Source organism: Pristis pectinata, chromosome 2 (genome assembly GCF_009764475.1).
Source record: "Pristis pectinata isolate sPriPec2 chromosome 2, sPriPec2.1.pri, whole genome shotgun sequence".
NCBI classification, from domain to species: Eukaryota; Metazoa; Chordata; class Chondrichthyes; order Rhinopristiformes; family Pristidae; genus Pristis; species Pristis pectinata.
The window spans coordinates 141752161-141776839 of NC_067406.1; the positions used below are offsets into that span (position 1 = coordinate 141752161).

Here is a 24679-nt window from a genome sequence, read left to right on the forward strand (position 1 = left end):
TGAAATTAATGGAGAACCTTAATAGTGAGACTTGATTATTATTGTCATCATAAATGGCTCCTGATGTACACACCTTCTGATTCCACTGGAAGTCTCTTAATGAAAACAAGCAGGATTTTCCTGGAACTGCCAGTGAGCCGAGATTAATTTACAATGACATGCAAAATTAGAAGTAAAATGATTTTTCTCATGTTACATGATCATTTTATTAATCTGTTAATATTGAGCATTTGTAAAGGAAAATGGCTCTTTGACCAGATTAGCCAGTATTCATACAAATGGTCTGCTTTCAGTTTAGTCTGAGAAGTGGTCCTTGAAAATAGGCCAATTACAATAGTGTAATGTTGAGGTGATTTGAAATGGTGATGCTTTCACAGAAATACCCAGTCAAGGTTGTCAACCATAGTTACTGTAACATTCAGGTAAAGACTGTACAGTTGTGCAAACAATGGATTCTGAAATACAGTCTATTTCATATATATATGATTTTGTACCCCACTAAGGTACCAATAGTCATTCAGTTTCTGGAATTATCTTTTGTGGACTAAATCTATTACAATAATATACAAATTTAAAGTCTTACTTCATTTTTGTCAGTTCTTCTAAAACCATACACCGTCTGTTACAGTCTGATTTAGAAAGCCCTTTCAGACCTTCTGCTGTCTCTGACTGGATGTCTGGGGCACAATGGACAGTTCAGAGTGTCTTGGTTTTCTGTTAAGTATTGTCCAATTGTAGATGCTCACTGCAAAAGGACTTGTACAAACCAGCACATGCTGTACGGCAGCAGAGAAACACAGTGCAAGTTAGTCCACACTTAATGACTTCAAAGCTGTCTCTCTTGCAGTGCAGAACATCCTAATGTCAGTTCTAATCCATTTTACAACATGTCATGGAAATATTTATATTTTCTTTGAGTTTTTTTTAACCACTGCAATTGGCTCCAAGAAGATATGCTGATAATAATTAAACACAATGCACTTACAAAGGTAATTTTACTAAGATATTGGTGCTGTACTCAAATAGAATATTTCAGCATTCACAGCACTGTCTTGTGTTTTGATCTAGATTTAAGTAATGTTAAAGTCGCAATATTAGTAACAGTCGTGTTAGTTACTGGTAATTAATAACTCTACTAGGAAGCTTATTGGAGGGTCCTCCCAGTGAAAACTTTGGCAGAATTTCAGGCCTGGAGTTATGGTGGTGAAAGTTGAGGGAATGCTGTCATAGTTCGATGGTGCAATTGTCATGAATACTACAATATATTTTTAAAAATGTATCACCCTTAAAAGGAGGTTTTTTTTGTTATCTTTAAAACTCTGAGTTGTAATTGGCTGAAAATCACTGGTTGAGAGGTAGGTGAGAGCAGATTTAATTGCATCTTTTGTAAAAGGGGTCTCATTTTTTTTCTATATATAGCTGAAAAAGACAAACAATGATGTTCTGGAGCTAGAGAGGGAGAGTACAGGCAACCCACAGATTACGGGGAGAGGAGGTTGCGTTCCTAGAAAGTGGCCCACATTGTGATTCTGTGATGTAAAGCCACCTTGGCTGCGCAAACATCAAGAAATGAGGGTTGAAAAGATGTTGATATATTTACTTTTTTCCCCCCACAAATTCCATGAGAGTGAATTTGATTCTGTATTTTAAATTTTTGGGTATTGATTTGTGAATTCGGTAACCTGAATGGCCGTAACTCGGGGTCACCTGTACCAATAATTAGACTGCTTTTTCAAAGTGTTAGCTGAGGCACAATGGATCCAGCAGTCTCTTACTGTGGTTTATAATACGACCAATACTGACAAAGAGTTCCAGAAACACTTTGCCGATTACCAGCTCACACATCAGCCTTTCTGATAAACAGAATAATAGATTAAGTAATCTCGAGAAACCTTTATTGCAGTTCCACCATGTACTTACACGGCACCTTTCATAGAGCTCAAGGTACTTTGGATCATGGTTTTCAAAGGAAATTTAACACCGTGCTACACAAAGGGATCTTCAGACGTGTGGCAAAAGTTTCATCAAAAGAGCATCTTAAAAAGAGGAAAATAAAATAAAGTTGTACACATTCAAAGAGCGAATTGCTAAGCTCAGCACTTTGACAACTGGAGGTATAACTGCCAACACTGCAGTGATTAAAAACTGGGGACGATCAAGAGGCCAGAATGGGCTGTTTCTAAAAGTACTGTGCAAGATGGGGAGGTAAACAGCCTGAGGTTGTGGTTCATATTGGTATTCATGACATGGGTAAGAGAGATGAGGTCCTACAATGTGAATTTAGGGAAATTAAAGATTTGGACCTCCAAGGTTATATCTCCAAGGATTACAGTCCCACATGGGACTGAGTAGAGGATTAGGAGGATAGATTGGATGGGATAGGAGGGAGGGCTTTGGATTTCAGGATCACAAGGACTGTTACTGGGAGGGGTGTGACCTGTACAAGCTGGGCAGGTTTCACCTGAACTGGAAGGGGTCCAACATCGTTGTGGGGAGGTTTGCTAGTGCTGTTGGGAAGAATTTAAACTGATTTGGCAGGAGAATGGGACATTGTACGTGTACGGTTGGGAGGGAGATACAGTTAAATACAGAAAGAAAACTGAGTCCAGCAGATTTTCACTGGATAGTGGGATAGTCTCAAGGGGTTGAGAAGCCTACCCATAAACCACAAAAAACACACGACTTAATTATCCAAACCATATTTACTCTATTCTCAACATCTTCCAAAACCATGTAGAAAGGAATTCTACAATATTTTTAGTCAGGAAGTTTCATGATTGATCCGGAGATGGAAGATTACATTGCTGAGTTATTTTGACAAACTGGCTGGTTGCTGATTCCATTGCATGTCAGTGAGGCATGCTGAAATCCGAATAACTATTATTTGGCAACTATCGGCTTGGTCCTTTGTAAATCAAATACTACCTATTTACAATTTAAAGTAAATGTGGTCTCCTTGCTAATAAGGAAATGGATTGAAATCTTCTTTGAATCACATGTAATGTAGTTTATATATTCACAGAAGATGCACTTAATCCGTGCGAATAAATGGACAGTAGTTTCAAACTAGTTCCATCACTAAGGACCCTTACCATCCGGGACATGTTCTCTGTTCATTACTACCATCGGGGAGAAGGTACAGGAGCCTGAAGACCCACACTCAACCATTCAGGAACAGCTTCTTCCCCTCCGCCATCAGATTTCTGAACGGCCCATGCACACTGCCTTGTTATTCCTTTTGTTTGCACTATTTATTTATTTTTGTATTTTATAGTAATTTTATGTCTTTGCACTGTACTGCTGATGCAAAACAACAAATTTCACGGAACCTAAATCAGTGATAATAAATCTGGTTCTGATAGTTCTGCCTTTGTAAAGTAATTAGGAATAGCTGAGATTATCCAGTCAGAATGAACTAGAATAATCCAAAGCATCCAAAAAAACAAACTGCAAAATGGCACTGATGGAAGGCAGTGTAGTTTTAACATAACAAGCTTCAGTGGGGATGCTAAAAAAGAAACAACTCAGAACCTTAACTAAAATACTTTAAATTAATCCAATTCATTTATCAAAAATATTTTTGTCTGTACTCACCGTGATTTAGATGTCACATGAGATAATAAGATTATGAAGCCAAATGACTTGCATTTGCTTCCTTTAAGCCATACAAAGCATCACAAATAAATAAAACTTCGAAGCAATAGTCAAGTATTGAACCAAATTGAGAAAGGGCTACACTTCACCATGTAGTTCTTCATTAATTCCTATGCTTCTCTCTTCACAATTTAAGTCAATAGGCGTTTTGTCTTCTCGAGCACAAGGTTCTGATGCTGCTGCCTCAGTTTCTGTAGAATTACAGGTGTCTGAGTCAGCACCAGCATTGTATTGTTTGGTGCTACCAAGCTCTCCTGCAGAAACCGCTCCTTTGCGCTGTGGCAGGACTGTGAAAAAGGCTTTCTCCCAATCTTGCTTCTCCAAATATGCCAGGATGATCTCAAACACTGCAGAGATGAAAATAGTTCTCATTTCACAATCAGACCATAGGACGGACAACTATTTCATTTGTGTCTAATTTTCAAGCTATTGACACTGGTAGCAGGAGGTCAAAAATCCCTCAGGAAATAGTAAATGCCTTTTATTACTGTTAGCCATTACTTATATCCCATTGTTATCTCATGGAATCATGCAATTTAAACATATTATTGCAGATCATCTATATGTAGCACATACGCTTTGTCTGAAAGAGTGCACGTTTGCTGTGCCATTTTCACAGAAGGAAAACTGATCATTATAGAACTTACCATGATTTACTGTTAAGACCTTGCGGCTATTCATTTTCACATAATTTCCAAGAGGAAGCTGGGCATGTGCGATTCCTAACTTCAGTGCATTATCATACGTTAAACCCTGAAATGGCAGCCATGAAAACACAATAAGTAACAATTAACTTGTTTGCTCATAGCATCTAATTTTTTTGTTCGTGGGATTGCAACACTGAGAATAAATTTCAACATTTATATCGTGTCACTTTAAAAAACTGCAAACAGCTCCAATCTCAAAGAATGCTGGCGCTGAGGGTACGAAGGTTGCATGTTACCTTGTGGTGATTATGGTCCACCAAGCCACCGATGACATAAGCTTTGCTTGCATCCAGCTCATTAAGCATGTTAGGGGAATCAGAGGTGAGATAAACCAAGTCTTCCTTCTTTATTACTTCACTGAAATGCTTTGAGGTAACATTGATTCCCTGAAAATGTTAAATTATAACAAAGCAAGGTCATTGCTGTTACTAATTCACCAGCAATAATACTACTTTTTGGCATTGTAAGATGTCCTAAGGCACTTCACAGGAGTGATAGCAAGCAAAATTTGACCAAGCCATGTCAGTCATATTAGGATAATTGATGAAGGTTTAATCAAAGAGGTTGGTTTGAAGCAGTATCTTAAAAGGAGACAAGACTGGAGGGAGGACAGAATTCCAGAGCTTAAGGTCTTGATCACTGAAGGCACTAAACACAATAACAAAGTGGTTAAAATCAAAACATACATCAGGGCAGAGATCTGCGAGAGTTGCAAGGTTGGAAGGGATTACATAGATAGACAGGGGTAAGACCATGAAGGGATTCGAAAACAAAGATGGGGGTTTCAAAATTCAGGTGTCACTGGACCAGGAGCCAAGGTAGGAGAGCGAGTGTAGTTTTTCCTTCTTCTGCACCACTCCCCAAAACATCATTCAGGATCAAGACCGTGCACCTCTGCAGTGTCGTCTGTTGGTCTGAATACACCTGCCCGAGTGAAGCAGAATGTAAAGACCACACCCTACAGTTTAAAGAGGAATCGGCAGCTAAGTCATCGTGTGCTAGAGGATCTCTAGCTACTATGAGGGCTGCTTGACCAGTTCCGGTAAAATGCTCAGTCAGAACACAGTCCGATGGAAGCAATGACTCATGGCCTTCTGACCAATCAAACTGTTCCCCGAGTACTTTCTTTGTACCTTCCAGTTGACCCATCCTTTGTCATTGTCATCCATATTCTTCTTCAGCTGTCCACTATGGCTGGTCAAATACATCTAGGGGAAAAGGAAAATCAGAATTAACACCTGCTCGAAAGGTCCAGAAATCCTGAGTTTGTGTTGCAATTACATTCAAACTGTCAACACCGTGGAACTCTCAACGACTTGTGGAGAACAGCTGTATAAAACTTTGGTCAGGTCACGTTGGAGAAATGCGTGCAGTTCTGGTCGCCACATTACAGGAAGGATGTGGAGGCTTTGGAGAGGGTGCAGAAGAGACTCACTGGGATGTTGCTTGGATTAGAGAGTAGTAGCTATAAGGAGAGGTGGATTGTTTTTTTTTGGAGCATCAGAAGCTGAGGGGAGACCTGATAGGAGTGTATAAAATTATGGGAGGCATAGTTAGGGTAGATAAGAGTCTTTATCCCAGGGAGGAAATGTCTAATACTAGAGGGAAAAGCGTTACGGCGTGAGGGGAAAAGGTTGTAAGAATTTACAAGGCAAGTCTTTCTTTTACACGGAGCACTTAGGTGCCTGGAACACACTGCCAAGGAAGTAGTGAAAGCAGCAGATAAGATAGTAACGCTTAAGAGGCATTTAGACAGATACATAAACAGACACAGAATGGAGGGATAGGGACCATGTGCAGGCAGATGAGATTAGTTAATGGTTGGCACAGACATGATGGGACGAAGGGCCTGTTCCTGTGCTGTACCATTCGATGTTCTAACATTGATACATAGTAAAGTCAGAAGATTCAGAAGTAACTGTCACTGATTACATGGTGCTGCACAGAAGCATTGTTTTTCCAACATCTCCAGAGTAATCTTCAGTAATCAGTGAACTGATTAAAACTTGGTGGTTATTAACCATTATCTCTGTAAAAAAGGAGATATTCTGCTTTGTTACCCAATTACTGTTTAATAGCTAAAAATGTTTTATGTGCACATTGTCGATCCCTTATTTTTAAAGTACTGTAATTACTTTAAAAAAATGTTTTTTATATCAGATTCTACCTTAATCTTGTGCAAGCTCCAATCTTTATTTCACATTTTGAAGAACATTTGATTGTTAAAAATGCTGATTTTTACTCCTGGTTTGATGTTTGTAAGAACTGGCTACTCAACTTGTTTGAGCAGACAATTGTTGCTCGGTGCCAGAGGTTACTCAGAAATAGATGCTGGAAAACAAAAAATACAGGGAGATCTAGATCTTTGCAGTCTGCTATCTTCAAAATCAACATAAAGTTCCATCAGGTGCAATAAACAATCTACAGGAGGAACTCAGCAGGTCAAGCAGCATCTGTGGTGGGGTGGGGGTGGGGGGGGGGGAGGAATTGTCAACATTTACAGTTGAAATCCTGCATCAGGACCCGGTTTTGATGCAAAACCTCGACAATTCCTTTCCCCCCAAAGATGCTGCTCGACCCGCTGAGTTCCTCCAGCAGGATTGTCTGTCACTCCAGATTCCAGCATCTGCAGTCTCTTGTGTCTCCATCAAGTCCTTCACTTTGCTTGGTGTTAAAAGACTATTGAACGGTCTCCTAGTACGATAGATGGACTCTTGACCTCACAATCTACCTTGTCATGGCCTTGCACCTTAGTCTGCCTGCACTGCAGTTTCTCTGTAACTGTAACACATTGTTCTGCAGTCTGTTATTGCTTTTCTCTTGTACTGCCTCAATGCACAGATGTGATGAAATGATCTGTATGGATGGCATGCAAAATGATGTTTTTCACTGTACCTTGGTACATGTGACAATAATAAACCAATTTACCATTTACTATGGTATCTGGCCCATAAAGCTCTCCTCATTCATGAATTACTTTGTACTTTTGCTTTCTTATTTTGATCAAAATTAGTAGCTATCTTTGCACACAGCAAAAGTCCACAATGAACAACACAACTGATTTTTCATTAAATACTGCCTGGTACTTCTGTTATCCACCAGAATTGATAAGTATGTGCTCATTTCACATTACGTTGGATGGCACTTCTGATAATGCAGCCCTCTCTCAGATGAAGAACAAGCTTGGATTTTGTACTCAAAGCCCAGCAGAGTAGTTTCTGAAACTTTATAGTTAAGTTGCAAGATTAGCACAGTCACATTAGTCTCTTAGCTTCAACTTTACAGACATGTACCAAATTAGGCTCAGTTGGTAGCTTTCATCTCTTTCACAAAAGATTGCCAGTTCAAGTCCCACTCCAGATACCCAGGCATTCAGGCTCCAGCACAACATTGAAGAAGTGCAACACTCTTAGAGATGCGTCATTCAGCTAAGAAATTAAACTGTGGCCCTGCCTGTCTTCAAGAGAATGTAGAGGATTCCATTGGGGTTCTCTCTGGTATCAGGACAATGTTTACCCCTCAAATCAATCTCATTAGAGCAGATTATCAAGTCTTCTTCACACTGCTGTTTGTGGGTCCATTCGACAAGCCAAATTGGCTTCCGTGTCATTTACATTGCAACAGTAAACATTGTTTAATTGGCTATAAACCATTTGGAATATTTCTAAGAGCTTTCAGAATCTCACCTGTGTTATGATAAAATTAACTGTGAGGACCACTAGGTACTGGAAACAACTAGATGCAGGAATGAGATTCAGCTTGGTATTCTCCAGAGAAGCAATTGAAACTGATTACCCCTTACCTTTACAGGATGTGTTGCTTTTCGATTTTCCGCATAGCACCTCTGAATCTGATTATGCAGCTTTTTGACATCCTAAATTAAATAAAACAATTTTAACCACGGTGCGCACACTTTACCTTCATGAATGGTGCAAAATATATTGAAGTTCAACAGCAAAACAATACGAACAAGGCATGCACTTTACACTTATAAAGTCACATCACTTATTGTTTGTTTCAACAGCATTCCTCATTGATACCTTGCACAAAACCATTCAATGACGGGAGAACAGAATAGATGACACACAGAATATCAGTACAGTGCATTTACGTAAATCATCTGGTGACTTCTACTTTGTTTTTAAACCCAGACATAGAGTATGCAGTAAATACAGCTGTGAGAAATGATCACTTTCAATGGAGAGAAGGATTAAAGAGAAAGAGTAATGTTTTTAATTTGTGAAGATTCTTTTCTACAAGGCTTCAAAGATTTTTGTGAGAGGGACAGTCATAAAAACTTTAAAACAAAGATGTCAGCTCAGGTTGTGCAGTTCTGCTTTGGGAACCAGGTGAGAATCTCTACCTCTGCCGGCACTCCTGCAGCAGAGAAATACCCATGACTCTGCGCAGGAGCTTCCTGTGGGGGGTGGTGTTCAGTGGGTTGAGGTGAGCAGTGCAGTCTCAGGTGGTATGCCTGGCTGACAAGGTGAGTGCAGGGCATTGATGGGGACCGGCAGCACCTAACAAGTGTCAACAGACTGCTGGTCCCTGCAGTCAATCCCATCGCCTCCTGTCAGATGTGGAGGAAGCTGCTGTGGAGGAAGTTGCCCAGCCCATACAGCTCTGCCTACCCTGCAGATTTTAGCATGGTTAACAGAATCAGTGCTGGTTGCTGGCTTTTAAACTTGTTACAAATGGAAAGATCTCCAGGCTGGGGAGAGAAGTGAATTCTATTTATGCCATTTTCACTCTTCCTCACCTTCAGCACCATTAAACTATCAAAGCTACAGTCCAGTGCCACACGAATGTTACTTGGAGTGACATCTCTCTTCAAGCGCTTTCTAGCAGACTCTTCGATCCCATCCTCGTTCCGAGTTTGACGTTCTAGTCTCTTTTTAAGTTTCTTCTCTTTACGTTTCTGCCTGACTCCAGAGGAAGAAAAAGATTAGTCAAGAGTGATTAGTTTAGAAATTCAATTCTACCGTTGGTGAGTGAAAGGAAAGAGGCTAGCTTACTTGTGGCTTTTCAATATAAAAGCTCCCGTTGTTATTATGGAATAAACTGGACCACAGTCAATGGACAGCTTCTACCCCACTATTATAGGACTACTGAACAGTTCCCTTATACAATGAGATGGACTCTTGACCTCACAATCTATCTTGTTATGACCTTGCTACCTGCACTGCACTTCCTCTGTAGCTGTGACACTTTTCTCTGTATTCTGTTATTGTTTTTACCCTACACTACCTCAATGCACTCTGTAATGAATTGACCTGTATGATCGGTATGCAAGACAAGTTTTTCACTGTACAAGTGACAATAATAAACCAATACCAATATCAATTAGGAAGTTGGAGTTACAATTCACTTTCCGAAGGTTTGCTGCACTGATATTTTGCCAAGGCAACATGAGGTATATTGATTGGCCTGAAATTGCAATTCTTGTATAGGGCCCATCCTTTCAACAGTACACGAACAGTTAATATGTGACGCCTTAATCTCTTCCAAATCATCTTTCTGCACTGAAAATGAATTAGTACTATTGTGGACTCTCAGTCCTTCTGTTTGTTGGAGGTTATTATGTACAAGTTGCCGCTTATCTTTTCCTCGTCCCCTAATCCCATCTTCCCTTGCCTCACTTTGGTTTTCTGTGCATGATTTGGCAGTGAATTAGCTGAGGCATGATTGAGCTTCTGGATGTGCTAACCATTGTTATAGAAGAGGTATCATAAGGGGTAGCTGCACTTAAAATGGATCATCAGGTCTATATGGAATGCCTAGGAAGAGCACGAGGGCAGTTAGCATTAGAAACACAATGGTAGCTGGAAATCTGAAGCAAATGGGAGACATTTCCTGCATTGTCTACTTACATTTCCAGCATCCGTTGTGTGCTGTCTCTCACAGTTCTAGCCTGTTCTTTACTTTTTCATTTTCTCTCATCTATCTATAACGGGACTGCTCCAAAAGCACTGTGCTGTCTGGAGGCCTCGGTTTCCACTCTTGTCACAGACATTCCCTTTGTCATCTCCAGCACTCCCCCTTCTGCATCCTAGGAACTCGTTTTCTCACTTTTCCAGTTCGATGTGGGTCACTGGAAACATCAACTTTGTTCTTCTCTCCACTGATGCTGCCTGACCTAAGTATTTTCATGGACTTAACAATTACAACTACTCCTTGCACTTGAATAGCTCCATTTTTTTTAGGGCAGGCCATGGTAGTGTAGCGGTTAGCGTAACGCTATTACAGCGCCAGCGACCTGGGTTCAATTCCGGGCACTGTTTGTACGTTCTCCCTGCGACTGAGTGGGTTTCCTCCGGGTGCTCTGGTTTCCTCCCACATTCCAAAGACCTGTATGGGCTAGGAAGTTGTGGGCATGCTATGTTGGCGCCGGAAGCGTGGTGACACTTGCGGGCTGCCCCCAGAACATGTGTGTTTCGATGTATATGTGACTAATAAAGAAATCTTAACTTATTATTTAACAGGATATTTACCTTTACTTCCTGAAGATCTAATTACTTAAAAGTAATTAAACACAACAATGACACAGCTCAGCACATCGCGGGAACCAGCCTCCCCTGCGTGTACTCTATGTCTTCTGGTTGCCTTGGTAAAGCAGCCAACATAATCAAAGACCCCATCAACCCCGGACATTCTCTCTTCTCCCCCCTCCCATCTGGCAGAAGATCCTGGAAGCACGTACCACCAGTCTCAAGGATAGCTTCTATCCTGCTGTTATAAGACTATTGAACAGTCCACTAGTAAGATAAAATGGACTCTTGACCTCATAATCTACTTCATTATGACCTTGCACCTTATTGTCTGCCTGCACTGCACTTTCTCTGTAACTGTAACACTTTATTCTGCATTCTGTTACTGTTTTCCCTTGTGCTACCTCAATGCACTGATGTGATGAAATGACCTGTATGGATGGCATGCAAAACAAAGTTTTTCACTGTACCTCGGTCCATGTGACAATAAAAAACCAATTTACCAATTAATGTACATTTGTTTCTATATCACAACTAAAGATAAATGTGCTTGGGGTTATTAGAAGGTAGAAAAATCAAGGATGCAGATTATAGTTTGTGAAGTATTGACAAAAGTCACAACATTTCATTTGAGAATAGAAGGATTTTGACAGTTAGTCATGATAAGAATGTGTGGGTCCTGAGGAGATTAAAATGGAGACATACTTGTTCAATAACACATACTTGCGTTGCTCTTTTTGGTCCTGCCATCGCTTCTCCCTCATTAGCTTCTTCATCTGTCTTTTTGATATGGGTTCCTTTCTGCCAATATTCCATTCATTCTCCTTTGACTGATTTTTCTCATCCCTGGATTTGCAGTCACTGATTCCATTCTGTTCCACATTTTTATCCTTTGAATCTGCATCTTCCATCAAGATTTCAGAAGGTTCTGCCCCTTCTCCATGTGCCTGAGATCCCATAGTGGACAGGACTTTTGAAACAGTATGCTACCTCATCACACTAAAAGCTGGGTAAAAATAATAAATTAGTTCAGGATTGAAATTATAAAGAAATTCAAATATACAGCAAAGACATGGCATTAACTGAGAAATTCCAGAGCTTTACGAATAAATTTTTGAGAAAACATTCCCTCTGCAAATGGGGCAGACACAAACATTATAATTACTATAAATATTGTCCCAATTACACTTGTACATTTATAACATTTATAACAGAACACATGTTCTGTACACTTGTACATTTATAATATTTATAACAGAATAACAGTTCTACAAAACACTGCTCTACCAATGTTTTGTACAACTGCAACATGATGTTCCATCTCTTATACTTGGTGCCTCAGCCTATCCACCTGTGCTGCCACTTTCAGGCAACTGAGGACATGCACCCTTCTTAATTACTTGTTGGATCTGCCTGCTAACTTTTTATGATTCACGCACTGGAACGCTGGATCGTTCCATGATATCTGGTCATCCCAAACTGCTTTACAAGCAAAGTAATTATGAAGTGTAGTAATTGTTGTAACAGAGGAAGTATGATAGGTATTTTTCCCCCTACGTTAACACAGGAATCTATATTTGATGGCACATCAAGCAAAATGGCTGTAGAATTTTCAAAACGGGTGCTGAGGGATCTTTTGCACACATCTTGAAGGGTGAATAGGGGCTTGGTTTAAATTTTCATCTCAATGTTGGCTTCTCTGCCAGTTCAGCATGCCCTTAGTATTGCACTGGAGGGCCAGCTTGGATGTTTGTGCCCCAGTACCTGGAGTGAACCCTGTGAATCAGAAGCAACCCCTTGACCATAGTTGGGGTACAGCGAGAGGGAGGGAGGAAATATCAAATACCTAAGGACATGGGCTTAAGGTGAGAGGGGGAAAGTTTAAAGGAGATGCACAAGTTGATAGGGTAGTAGACATATGACATGCTTGCCTTTAATAGTCCAGGCACTGAGTTCAAGAGTCAGGAAGTTACGCTACAGCTTTATAAAACTCTGGTTGGGCTGCATCTGGAGTATTGCATTCAATTCTGGTTGCCCCATTAGAGGAAGGATGTGAAGGCTTTGGAGAGGGTGCAGAAAAGGTTTACCAGAATGCTGCCTGGATTAGAGGGCAGGTGCTATAAGGAGAGGCTGGACAAACCAGGGTTGTTTTCTCTGGAGTATCGGAGGTTGAAGAGAGAACTGATAGAAGTTTCTAAGATCATAAGAGCAGCCAGTATCTTTTTCCCCAGGGTCAAAATTTCTAATACCTGAGGGCATGTGTTTAAGGTGAGAGGGGGTTAGTTAAAAGGAAATGTGTGGGGCAAGTTTTTTTTACACACAGAGAGCAGTGGGTTCCTGGAATGCGCTGCCGGGGGTGGAGGCAAATACAATAGAGGTGTTTAAGAGGCTCTTAGACAGGCACATGCAGAGAATGGAGGGATTGGACATTGGGTAGGCAGAAAGGACTAGGTTAGTTAGGCATTTAATTACTAGGTTAATTACTTCGGCACAAGATCGTGGGCCGAAGGGCCTGTCCCTGAGCTGTACTGTTCTGTGTCCTGAGATGTGCGAGGGAAGTTTCTTTGCTCAGTGAGCGGTGGGCGCCTGGAACGGGCTGCCGGGGGTGGTGGTGGAGGTAGATACAATAACAATGTTTACGAAGCATTTAGATGGCCACCCAAACAGGCAGGGAATGGAGGGATAGGGACCATGTGCAGGATTAGTCTGTACTTGCATCATGGTCAGCATGGACACGATGGGCCGAAGGGCCTGTCCCTGTGCTGTACTGTTCTCTGTTCTACATTGTTTGGGTTGGCATCGTGATCAGCACAGACACGGTGGGCCGAAGGGCCTGTTCCTGTGCCATGAGAGGGGGACAGGGGTCAATAGAGGGGCCGAGAGGCCGCCCACCCCCCCCCCCACCAACCACCACCCATTGCCATGGCAACGCCTCAGCCAATCCCCGAGCGGCGGGTGAGGGGCGGCCTCGGGCCAACCGGGCGGCGGGGATCGCGGCCCACCTGCCTCCGTGTGCGAGGGCCGCTCCGGTACCGGCCTGGGATCGCAGCAGCCGAGTCCGCGGCTTCGCCTGTCGCCACCAGGCCCAGCGCACCTTCAGCGCGTCATCACCCCGCGCCCACTGGGGGCGGAGCCTCCGTAACCCGGGCCCACTGAGGGGCGGAGCCTCCGTAACCCGGGCCCACGAGGGAGGAGCCTCCGTAACCCGCGCCCACCGGGGGCGGAGCCTCCGTAACCCGGGCCCACTGAGGGGCGGAGCCTCCGTAACCCGGGCCCACGAGGGAGGAGCCTCCGTAACCCGCGCCCACTGAGGGGCGGAGCTTCCGTAACCCGGGCCCACGAGGGAGGAGCCTCCGTAACCCGCGCCCACCGGGGGCGGAGCCTCCGTAACCCGCGCCCATGAGGGAGGAGCCTCCGTAACCCGCGCCCACCGGGGGCGGAGCTTCCGTAACCCGCGCCCACCGGGGCGGAGCCTCCGTAACCCGCGCCCATGAGGGAGGAGCCTCCGTAACCCGCGCCCACCGGGGGCGGAGCCTCCGTAACCCGGGCCCACCGGGGGCGGAGCCTCCGTAACCCGAGCCCAGGAGGGAGGAGCCGCCGTAACCCGCGCCCACTGGGGGCGGAGCCTCCGTAACCCGCGCCCACTGGGGGCGGAGCCTCCGTAACCCGGGCCCACGAGGGAGGAGCCTCCGTAACTCGGGCCCACCGGGGGCGGAGCCTCCGTAACCCGGGTCCTCTGGGTCAGAGTGAGGTGACGAGCGCTCAGCAACTGTCCCGGGACCTCTTACTGGATGCGGGACACTCCCAGAAAGGCCAGTTTCTGAACATTTAGTTGAATAAGGTTTAAAAGATGAAGTATCTTGCTTCCTGCAGCATTGACCGGTACCTTGAATACTGGACACTCATTCCCAGGAGCCTCACACACGAACTACATGAGTGCAAACAAAATCCCAGAAATTATAGCTAGAAACTAACCACAAAAGCCTGATCCAACCCTTCTTCATTTTACCTGATCAAGTGAAATTATTCCCTTCTCCCTCAAATGTTGCACTCCCTCCACGACTAAAACATCCTCAGATAAGGAGACCAAAAGGGCACACAAAACTCCAGATGAAGATCTTGACTCGAAATGTTGACTGTCCCAGTCCAGGTGCAGGATCTCAACCCGAAACGTCGACTGACCATTTGCCCCCGCAGATGCTGCCTGACCCGCTGAGTTCCTCCAACATTTTGTCTGTTGTTCCAGATTCCAGCGTCTGCAGACCCCTTTGCCTACACAAGACTCCAGACGGGGTCTGACCAAGGTCCTGTACAGCTGTAACAAGACACCTTTGTTTCTGTACTCAAAATCCTCTTGCATTGAAGGCCAAGGTACCATTTGCCTTAGAAGTGCAAACAGCATTAGTAAAATATGATATTGGCAATTTTTGATAGACTGTATGGATATTGTGATTGATAGAGTGAAATCAAGCTCCAAAGGCAAGGAGATCGAAGATGCCTTAAAATTAAACTCTGCTGCAGAGGCTTAGAGTACACAAGCAAAAATGTCCTTTCATTTTGCAGCCTAAATTGCAGCCTACTGAAGTGCTGCTAAATCATTCTTCATTTTAAATGTGCACGGTGAGGTTTACAGAAAGAAAATACATTAAATAATCTAAAAATTCACTAGTGAGCATGAAATAAAAACAGGAATGCTGGAAATACACAGGAGATCAGGCAGTATCTGTGGATATGTTCTCTCTTTTGACAGATACTTGACCTGCTGAATACTTTCAGCATTCTCTGTTTTTATGTCAGAAAGCATCGTCAATTTTCGCCTTTAAAGCAGTGAGTATGACGAGTCTCACTGGACTTTGATCAGACTTTCTCCCAAGGTAGCCCCCACCACCTCCTCAGGACAATTGCCAACGATGTTAGTTTCTGGATTTGCTGGTGATACGCACATCCTAATGAGTGAATACAAGAGTAGCAGGAAGAGGGCTGCTTGTGTTGTGGCATGCTCCTTTACGAGTAGGCTGTCAAGATCCCACCTGCTGGGCTACATACTGAGAACAGCGGGAACTTGGAACACACCAGTAGTGAACGTCGAGCTAAAACTGACAACTTCAGCGGGACGTCCTGCATTGATATCCTACGAGCCTTGCAACTCAAGTTCCTTCTCTTTAGGTAGCTTTAATCAACAGCATTAAGGTAACGTGCAACGCTACTCTCCTGGGGAAAAAAGAGACATGGAACAATTTTCAGGTCATCCTCAGTCAAAGAATTTCTTATTCCGTCACACGCTTCCAACCACACGAGGGAGACAGAGGTCCACAGAGTCTGCAGTTCAAACAGTGTCGCTCGTGATAAAACGGGAAGATTTTCTGGGCTTACGACAGCCTGCATTTAACACTGTAAAACTTCCCAAGGGACCTCACAGGAGCATAACCAAACAAAATTTGTCAGTCAAGATATTAGATCAAGTGAGAAAAGTGCCATTGACTCAAGTGGTAATCTTAAAGCGTGTAGAAATGCATGGGGGGAGTTCTTGGGTTTCGCCGGTTAAAGACATTGTCAACGTGAGTGCAGCAATTAAAGTATGGAATGTGTAAGGTGAGCTGTGGATAAGGCTGTAAAACTGTAAGCAGTGCATATCTACATTCCCAGATAAAACCATATATGTGCCATCATTGAGACAATCCATTACTGCCTCAGTTCAACTGCTGCTGAGACCCTCAACCCGCCTCTGTTATCCTAGGTTAGGGAGGTTCTGCTTATCACTGAACACTCCAACAAACTTCTCCAGATGTACTGTTGAAAGTATCTTGACTGGTTGCATCAAGGTCTGGTACAGCAATTCAAATGTGCAGGAATGTAAGAAGCTGCAGAGAGTAGTGGACTCAGCCCAATACAGCACAGGCACATCCCTCCCCACCATCGGGAGTATCTACAGGAGGTGCTGCCTCAAGAAGGCAACGTCCATCATCAAAGATCCCCACCATCTGGGCCGTGCCATCTTCTCACAGCTCCCATCAGGCAGGAGGTACAGAAGCCTGAAGTCCCACACCTCCAGGTTCAGGAACAGCTACTTCCCTTCAATCAATCAGTTCTTGAACCAACCTGCACAACCCTAATCACTACAGATCAGCAACACTATGACCACTTTGCACTGAAATGGACTTTGTTTTTCTTGTTCTAATTCTGTTCTTTCTTGTAAAAATTGTGTATAATTTATGTTTAATTTATGTTTTTCTTGTGAATGCTGCTTATATGATGCTATGTGCCTGTGATGCTGCTGCGGGTAAGTTTTTCATTGCACCTGTGCACACATGGACTTGTACATCTGACAATAAACTTGACTTTGACTTTGACTAGACTTGACTATTCCAAAACACTCAAAGCCAATGCTCTCGTTTTCCCTTCTGTAAACTCGAGATTATCCAAAGCTTTCTGCCTGTGTCCTAACCCACAATCAGTCCCATTCACTCAGCAGCCTGTGCGCACTGACGCTCATCAGTCGATTGGTCAGGTCCACACCCAAACTGCTTGTTTTCTTTCTGGCTGTGTATGAAAAACAATTTGGGTGTGAACCTGTCCAATCTACTGGTGGGTGTCAGTAAGCACAAGGCTGCTGAGTGAATGGGACCTACCAGATACTGAAAGGCCTGGATAGAGAGGACGTGGACAGGATTGGTATTGGTATTGGTTTATTATTGTCACTTGTACCGAGGTACAGTGAAAAACTTGTCTTATCAGTAGGAGAGTCAAGGATCCAAAGGCACAGCCTCAGGATAAAGGGATATCCCTTTAAAACTGAGATGAGAAGGAATTTTTTAAACCAGAGGGCAGTGAATCTGTGGAATTCGTTGCCACAGAGGGCTGTGGAGGCCAAGTCATTGGGTGTATTTAAGGCAGAGATTGATAGGTTCCTGATTGGTAAGGCCTTAAGGGTCACTGGGAGAAGGTGGGAGAATGGGATTAAAAAATCAGCCATGATCGAATGACGACGCAGACTCAATGGGCCGAATGGCCTAATTCTGCTCCTATATCTTATGGTCCAATGGAAAATAAACATTGTTGGGTTGTTCCAATTTTTGAAGCTGGTTTGTGCAAGTTGTAAAAGTATTACCTTTCAAGTGTTTATGGCGAAGCTGTGTGAACTCCACATGACCTGGGGTTCGGGTGAGGGAGTGTCTGGAGAACTTGGCCTTGGTGTTCCTGATTGAAGCTGTGAGTGGTGGGGCATGGTAATGTGTGGGGCCAGGCTCTGTAACTAAACCTGAGTTTGCAGGAGCTCTGGGGTCACGTAGGGGCAGCTCAACGTGGCTGCAGTTGCTCCTCCTACATTTACTGCTTTAATTTGTGACCCCCAAGTCATGCTTCTCTAATCACAGCCTCAGAATAACTCAACGTAAAAAACAGCTAAGAATGAAGGAAGTACAGTTTATGAAAGGAATTATTGGTGCCGTGCCAGATTTGGCAGGGGGAAGCAGATTTGGTGTAACATCATTGCACCAGTGACTTGCAGTGGGAAATGGAGTTAATGAGTGAAAGCAAACGCCAATGGACAAATGGCCACAGTACAGAAATGTGTCTGGGAGGGAAGAGATATCAGAGCCCAACCTAAGTAAATGGCTTGCATCTGTCACAGTGGATGAAACAACGCCTCGACGTAAAGGTTGCCAAGCGTAGGGATGGACAGAAGCTTCAACCCGCTGTATGCCTTCTGTCGATCCATACCGTCCTTTGGTATGGATCAGCCATACCATCCTTTGGAGTCATTTCTGATTGGTTAGATACAACATCAGACGACCAGTGACTCAAGAAATGATGTATAGCAAACACTGCTAAACACAGCGGCCGAGTTAGAAGAAAGGCATCAAATGAAAATACACAGTAACTGCTTAACTCAAGTTTCAGGCTCACACTTCAAGCAGCAGTTAACTGATAATATCAGCACACCTCCAATTCCCTTTTTGATAAATTAACAGACATATTATCGGAGAAAATTCTTTGTGTTGAGTACCTTAGCTATGTCAGCTGGAAATTTGTCAGTACACTCCTTGGAAGATTAGAATTACACAGGCATCACCACTGAAATGACACAGGCTATTATGGATATTTCAGAAGATGATGGCCGAACACTCTGAACTCTATTGGAATCACTTCTGACAATGGCACCGTATGGTAAGAATCATTACACGACTTCGAAAGAAATACAGCCTACTCTATAGCGCGATGCATTTGCCAGTCCCTTGATCCTGTGGCTCAAAAAGTCATGCAAAACCTTGGTCACTATGACAAAGGAAACATAAGTGGTTTGCAAATTCTGCAAAAGGTCTGGCAGAGTACAGGGAGTTATATCAAAAGTTAGATGGAAACTCACATTTAATGATTTCTCTCTACTCAATGGCCTGGTTACAGCAGATTGATTTGAGTGGATCTTGCAACAGTTGATACAAACTGCATATATGGAGCAACACTGTTTCACTAGATTGCTGAATAAACTGCCTGAAATTAAAGCAATCCCCAGTCAGTAAACTATGCCCCATCAGATCCCTCGTTTTACTGTTACAATCAAGTCAGGGGATCAACCCTGGTTTAGTGAACAATGCAAAAGGACATGCTAGAAGCAGAAGCAGGAATAAAATGAGGTGCCAACCTAGCGCTACCTTAATCAGTTTGAAGACTCCTTAACAAGTCTCACAAAGTTTGAATTGTAGGTTGGAATTCTCAATCGAATTCTAAATTATGTTCAGAAAGAAAGGAGAGGTAGATGAGTTATAAGGGAGTTAAGGGACAAAAAAGAAAAAGTAAATAAAGTTACCTTTTTTAAAAAAACTCCAACAATCAAAAGACATGAGAATCAGGAAAGATTGTTTGGAAGAGATTAAACTATAAAACCATGAAACATTTGTGTACACTTGAAAGGCCAGTCCTTGGCCCTAACTTGTTCTAGAGTGCCTAACGAGTTTCAGTCCTGTAAGAACTGCAGCTTCAAACCTACCAACAAATTTCTGTTGTCCTGGCAAAACACTGGTGCAGCAAAGCTTCTGAACAAGGCACCCCAACACAAAATCCAAATGTGCTCATTCAAACCAACAATTACATCTCACGGCAACACACAAAGCGCTGGAGGAACTCAGCAGGTCAGGCAGCATCTATGGAGGGAAATGGACAGTCAACATTTCGGTCCGAGCCCTTCATCTGGACTGTTTATCCTGGTAACGCCCTCCTTTGCATCAGTACGTAAAGTCTGCTCAGGTTACCAAAGAATACAATTTGTTTCCCAACACAACTCCAAATCCCAATATAGCCCACATGGACGGAACAGCTGAGTTGTAGGTGAAAGTGACTGCTCTTGAAATCAAAGCAGCATCTGCAGTCTCTTGTCAGCATGTTTCAGCTTACTACACTAATAGATGATCAGGTTGGAACTGGTATCAAAAAAATGGTGAGACCTCAGGCTTACATTACATTTAAATTTTATACCTTTCAGATCACTGAGAACTGGAGATATAACAGACTTTGAAAACTCGAGGGTTTGATTAAATGAATAAACAGGAGTTGTTTCCAGTGGAGGAGGTCGGGAACCAGAAGATACAGATTTAAAGTGGAGAGGCACGAGACTTGGTAAATTGGTTGGTAAGTTGGTTTATCATTGTCACATGTACTGAGGTACAGTGAAAAACTTTGTTTTGCATGCCGTCCATACAGATCATTTCATCACGTCAGTGCATTGAGGTAGTACAAGGGAAAACAATAACAGAATGCAGAATAAAGTGTTACAGTTACAGAGAAAGTGCAGTGCAGGCAGAGAATAAGGTGCAAGGTCATAACAAGGTAGATGGTGAGGTCAAGAGTCCATCTTATCGTACAAGAGGTCTGTTCAATTGTCTTATAACAATGGGATAGAAGCTGTCCTTGAGCCTGGTGGGACGTGCTTTCAGGCTTTTGTATCTTCTGCCCGATGGGAGGGGGGAGAAGAGAGAATGTCTGGCGTGGGAGGGGTTTTTGAATATGCATTCTAATGCAGGGTTTTGACCTGAAACGTCGACAATTTCTTTCTTCCCACAGATGCTGCTCGACTCCCTGAGTTCCTCCAACAGATTGTTGGTAGCTCCAGATCTAAAGTGAATGGCAAAAGAACCAGAGGGGAGATAAGATGGAGACACAAGAAATTCTGCCGATGCTGGAATCTGGAGCAATACACTAAAAGTGCTGGAGGAACTCAGCAGGTCAGGCAGCATCCATGGAGGGAAATAAACAGTCGATGATAAGATAAGATTTCTGATTCTGCAGCACGTTGTTGCGTCTTCAAATATGTTGCCCACAAGGATGGTAAAAACAGATTTAGTAAGAATTTTTGAAAGGGAATTGAATAAATAAGCTGAAAACTTTACAGATTTTGAGTTCAAGAGGACACGTCTTCCTCCGTTTGTCGTGCCCTGGTGAGACTAATCAAAGTCAAAGTCGAGTTTATTGTATTTTTATATGATGGTTCTGCATTGTTATATTTTGAAATTTGTTTCTCAAGTCACAGCTTGAGGAGTTGAAACCTCTTGTTTAGACGCTGAGCTATGAGAAGATGCTCCTGCTGATGCTGTCCTTGTACTTCTTTGGTTACTCCAAGATAGTTCTGGAATATTCTGGAACTCCAATGCAATGGCCTAACAAATGGATCACAACCCAGTGTCAATCAATGACTTACTGATTCAAAAACCTCTGTGCAGAGAGGTAGGAAAAGCATGGACATAAGAGTTTTAGCATTTTTCATTAAATAGACATTTTAAAAAAAGCTAATTGAACATTTTAATTGAACCATGCTATATGAGATTTTATCTTTATTCTCTCACGGGATGAGTGCCTTGTTGCCAACATGTTTTACTCATCCCTAATTGTCCTGAGAGGTTGTAGTGTGCTGCCCCTTTCAACCACTGCTGTCAATCTGGTGAAGATATTTCCAATATTTTGGGATAGCAAGTTTCAGGATTTAGACCCAACAACAAGGACTTCTAAGTCAGAATAGTGTATGTAGCAGCAAACCATCTGCTGCAGGAACTCAGCGGGTCAAGCAGCACCTGTGAGAGGAAAGGAATCGTTGACGTTTCAGGTTGAAACTCTGCATCGGGACAGAGAGTGGAGCGGCGAGATGGTCAGCATAGAGAGGAGAGGGGGAGCGGTGAGAAAGGAGTCCGAGGCGATTGGTGGACTGAGGGGGGGTGTAAGATGGCAGGCAGGTAGTGCCAGGTAGGGGAGGGGAGCAGGGGTGGAGTTGGGAGACAGTGGCAGGTGAATGAAAGATGGAGGCTGACAGAGAGGGGGAGGAGGAAGGAAAAAACGGATGGAGCGAGGTGGGGGGAGGGGAGGGTGAAGGTTGGAGACGGCCACTGGAGGGAAAGAAGCAGGAACACGAAGCGTTACCAGTGCTGGATATGCACGGTGTATTTCGAATGGTGTATGTAATTTGGTAGAGTACCCACATGTGGCAGTGTTCCCATGTGGCTGTTGTCCTTTTGGGTGGCAGAAGTTATGGGTTTGGGAAGTGCTGCTGGAGTAGCCTCAGTGACCGACTGCAGTGTATTTGGTAGATGGTTCACACTGCTGCCGTGGATGCACCGGTGGTGGAGGGCATGAATGTGCAGCAAGGTGAATGGGAAGTGTATCAAGCGGGCTGCTTTGCTCAGGATGGTGTTAGGCTTCTTGTGTGCTGTCAGGGCTGCATTCATTCAAGCAACTGAACAGTATTCAGTCATATTCCATAACGTAGACACAAGGGACTGAAGATGTTCAGGTTCCATAATATGTCTGAGATAGTGCCTTCTGATGCAGATTGCATTTATCAAGAGGTACAATGGATGTGATCTTCACTGCACAACAAGTCCAAGGAAGAGGCACAGAGCAGCCTTTTTTGAACCTGCAAAAGCCTTTAGCTGCCAATTGAGAGAGAGTTTAGAGAATCCTTCTGAAATTTGTCTAGTATTCCACGTCTACTATACAGTGACAGGCAAGCCTTGATTTTATCCAGCTGGTGTACCACAATCCAATCCTAGTGCACAATGCAGTCAAACAAGGCAATGTCATCATTCCAATACTTGACTAAATCTTCTTTGCAGCAATACTGCACCTCACCTCCACAGGGTCCTCACTTGAATGGAACCAATCAGTAGGATAAATGGGACCCCGTCAGCCTTCATTGCCTCAGCTCTGGTATCCAAGGTGATTCCGAGCTCATTAAGGTGCGTTCAAGCAAACTTGGAGGCCAAGCTCCAACTCGTTTACTGAGTTATTGAACAGAATGGAAATCCAGAACTGCAAATACTGGGAGTCTGATATAAAAACAGGAAATGCTGGAAACCCTCAGCAGGTCAGTCAGCATCTGTGGAGAGAGAAGCCAAGTTAACATCTCAGACAATGTTTCCAACATTTTCTGTTTTTAATTTTATACAAAAGAATGGATCTGTCAATGAGATCTGTAAGAGTAAAGTTGTCTATCAAATTGCCTCAGTTGTCAAAGTCAAAGTCAAGTTTATCGTCATCTGCACAAGTACAGATGCAATGAAAAACTTACTTGCAGCAGCATCACAGGCACATGGCATCATATTCACAAAAAAAAACATAAATATAAATTATGCACAAATTTTACAAGAAAGAACACAATCAGAAAAAAAACGAAGTCCATTTTGGTGCAAAGTGATCAAAGTGGTCATAGTGTTGCTAAACAGAGGTAGTGATTAGGGTTGTGCCAGTTCGCTCAAGAACTGAATGGTTGAAGGGAAGTAGCTGTTCCTGAACCTTGTGGTGTGAGACTTAAGGCTTCTGTGCCTCCTGCCCAATGGTAGCTGTGAGAAGAAGGCACGGCCCAGATGGTGGGGATCTTTGACGATGGATGTTGCCTTCTTGAGGCAGCGCCTCCTGTAGATACTCCCGATGGTACAGCTTAGCTCCCAGACAATAAAAGTCCAGATCAGACCCTTTGATGAAAAGTCCTGTAAAATTGACACTTTTTCCTTCTGTAGATGCTGCCTAACCTGCTGAGATCTCTCACATTTTCTTTTCTGATTCCCAAAAAATGTGGATCATTTTCCATGTCTCAAATGCCAAAAGACATAGGAGCAGAATTAGGCCATTCAGCCCAACAGGTCTGCTCCACCGTTCAATCATAGCTAATTTTTTTTTCAACCCCGTTCTTCTGCCATCCCTTCCCATATCATCCCATACCTTAACAAGGGCAGAATCTGACGACACAATTCCCCACAGCACCCCCAGTGTGCCCGCACAGCCCCATAGCCATCTGTGGAAAAATGGATGACCTAATATCCTTTTTAAAATGTAATATCTTCACTGACTGTTAGGACTTCCTGATACAAGACTGTTTGAAATGAGAAGGACTTCGGGTATTTTCCAGCATCAAGCACTTCGGGTATTTTCCGGAATACATGAAGGCCATGCAAAAACAATAGAAGGAGCACAGAACCTCCCAAATAGTCTATCCATGTCCTGGTCAGGCACCTCGTGCCTACCTATGGCACATCCCACCTTCTGTTTAGCCGCCTCAGAACTGTAGAACTGGAATGGAAGCAATTTGTCATCAACCTTGAGGGACCTCTTGTTGCAGTAATCAGACACCATCGTCTCTTGAGAACACAGGCTGCCAGTTTCACCGTGGTATTAGTACTGGTTTATTATTGTCATGTGTACTGAGGTACAGTGAAAAACTTGTCTTGCATACCGCTCGTACAGGCCAATTCATTACACAGTGCATTGAGATAGTACAGGGAAAAAACAATAACAGAATACAGAGTAAAATGTCACAGCTACAGGGAAGTGCATTGCAGGCAGACAATAAGG

General features: G+C 43.3%; 1 protein-coding gene across 1 annotated transcript; it reads right to left on the bottom strand.

Moving 5' to 3' along the window:
* Positions 1-76: 76 nt before the first annotated feature.
* On the bottom strand, positions 77-13962 carry LOC127567405 (tRNA methyltransferase 10 homolog A-like). The gene is made up of 8 exons (XM_052010283.1): positions 13852-13962; positions 11573-11855; positions 9121-9283; positions 8164-8235; positions 5495-5569; positions 4598-4747; positions 4302-4407; positions 77-4001 (listed from the first exon to the last, which is right to left on the bottom strand). Exons 2-8 carry the CDS (start codon positions 11806-11808, stop codon positions 3733-3735), a joined length of 1071 nt encoding a protein of 356 aa, XP_051866243.1. The 5' UTR covers positions 11809-11855; positions 13852-13962; the 3' UTR covers positions 77-3732.
* Positions 13963-24679: the final 10717 nt, after the last annotated feature.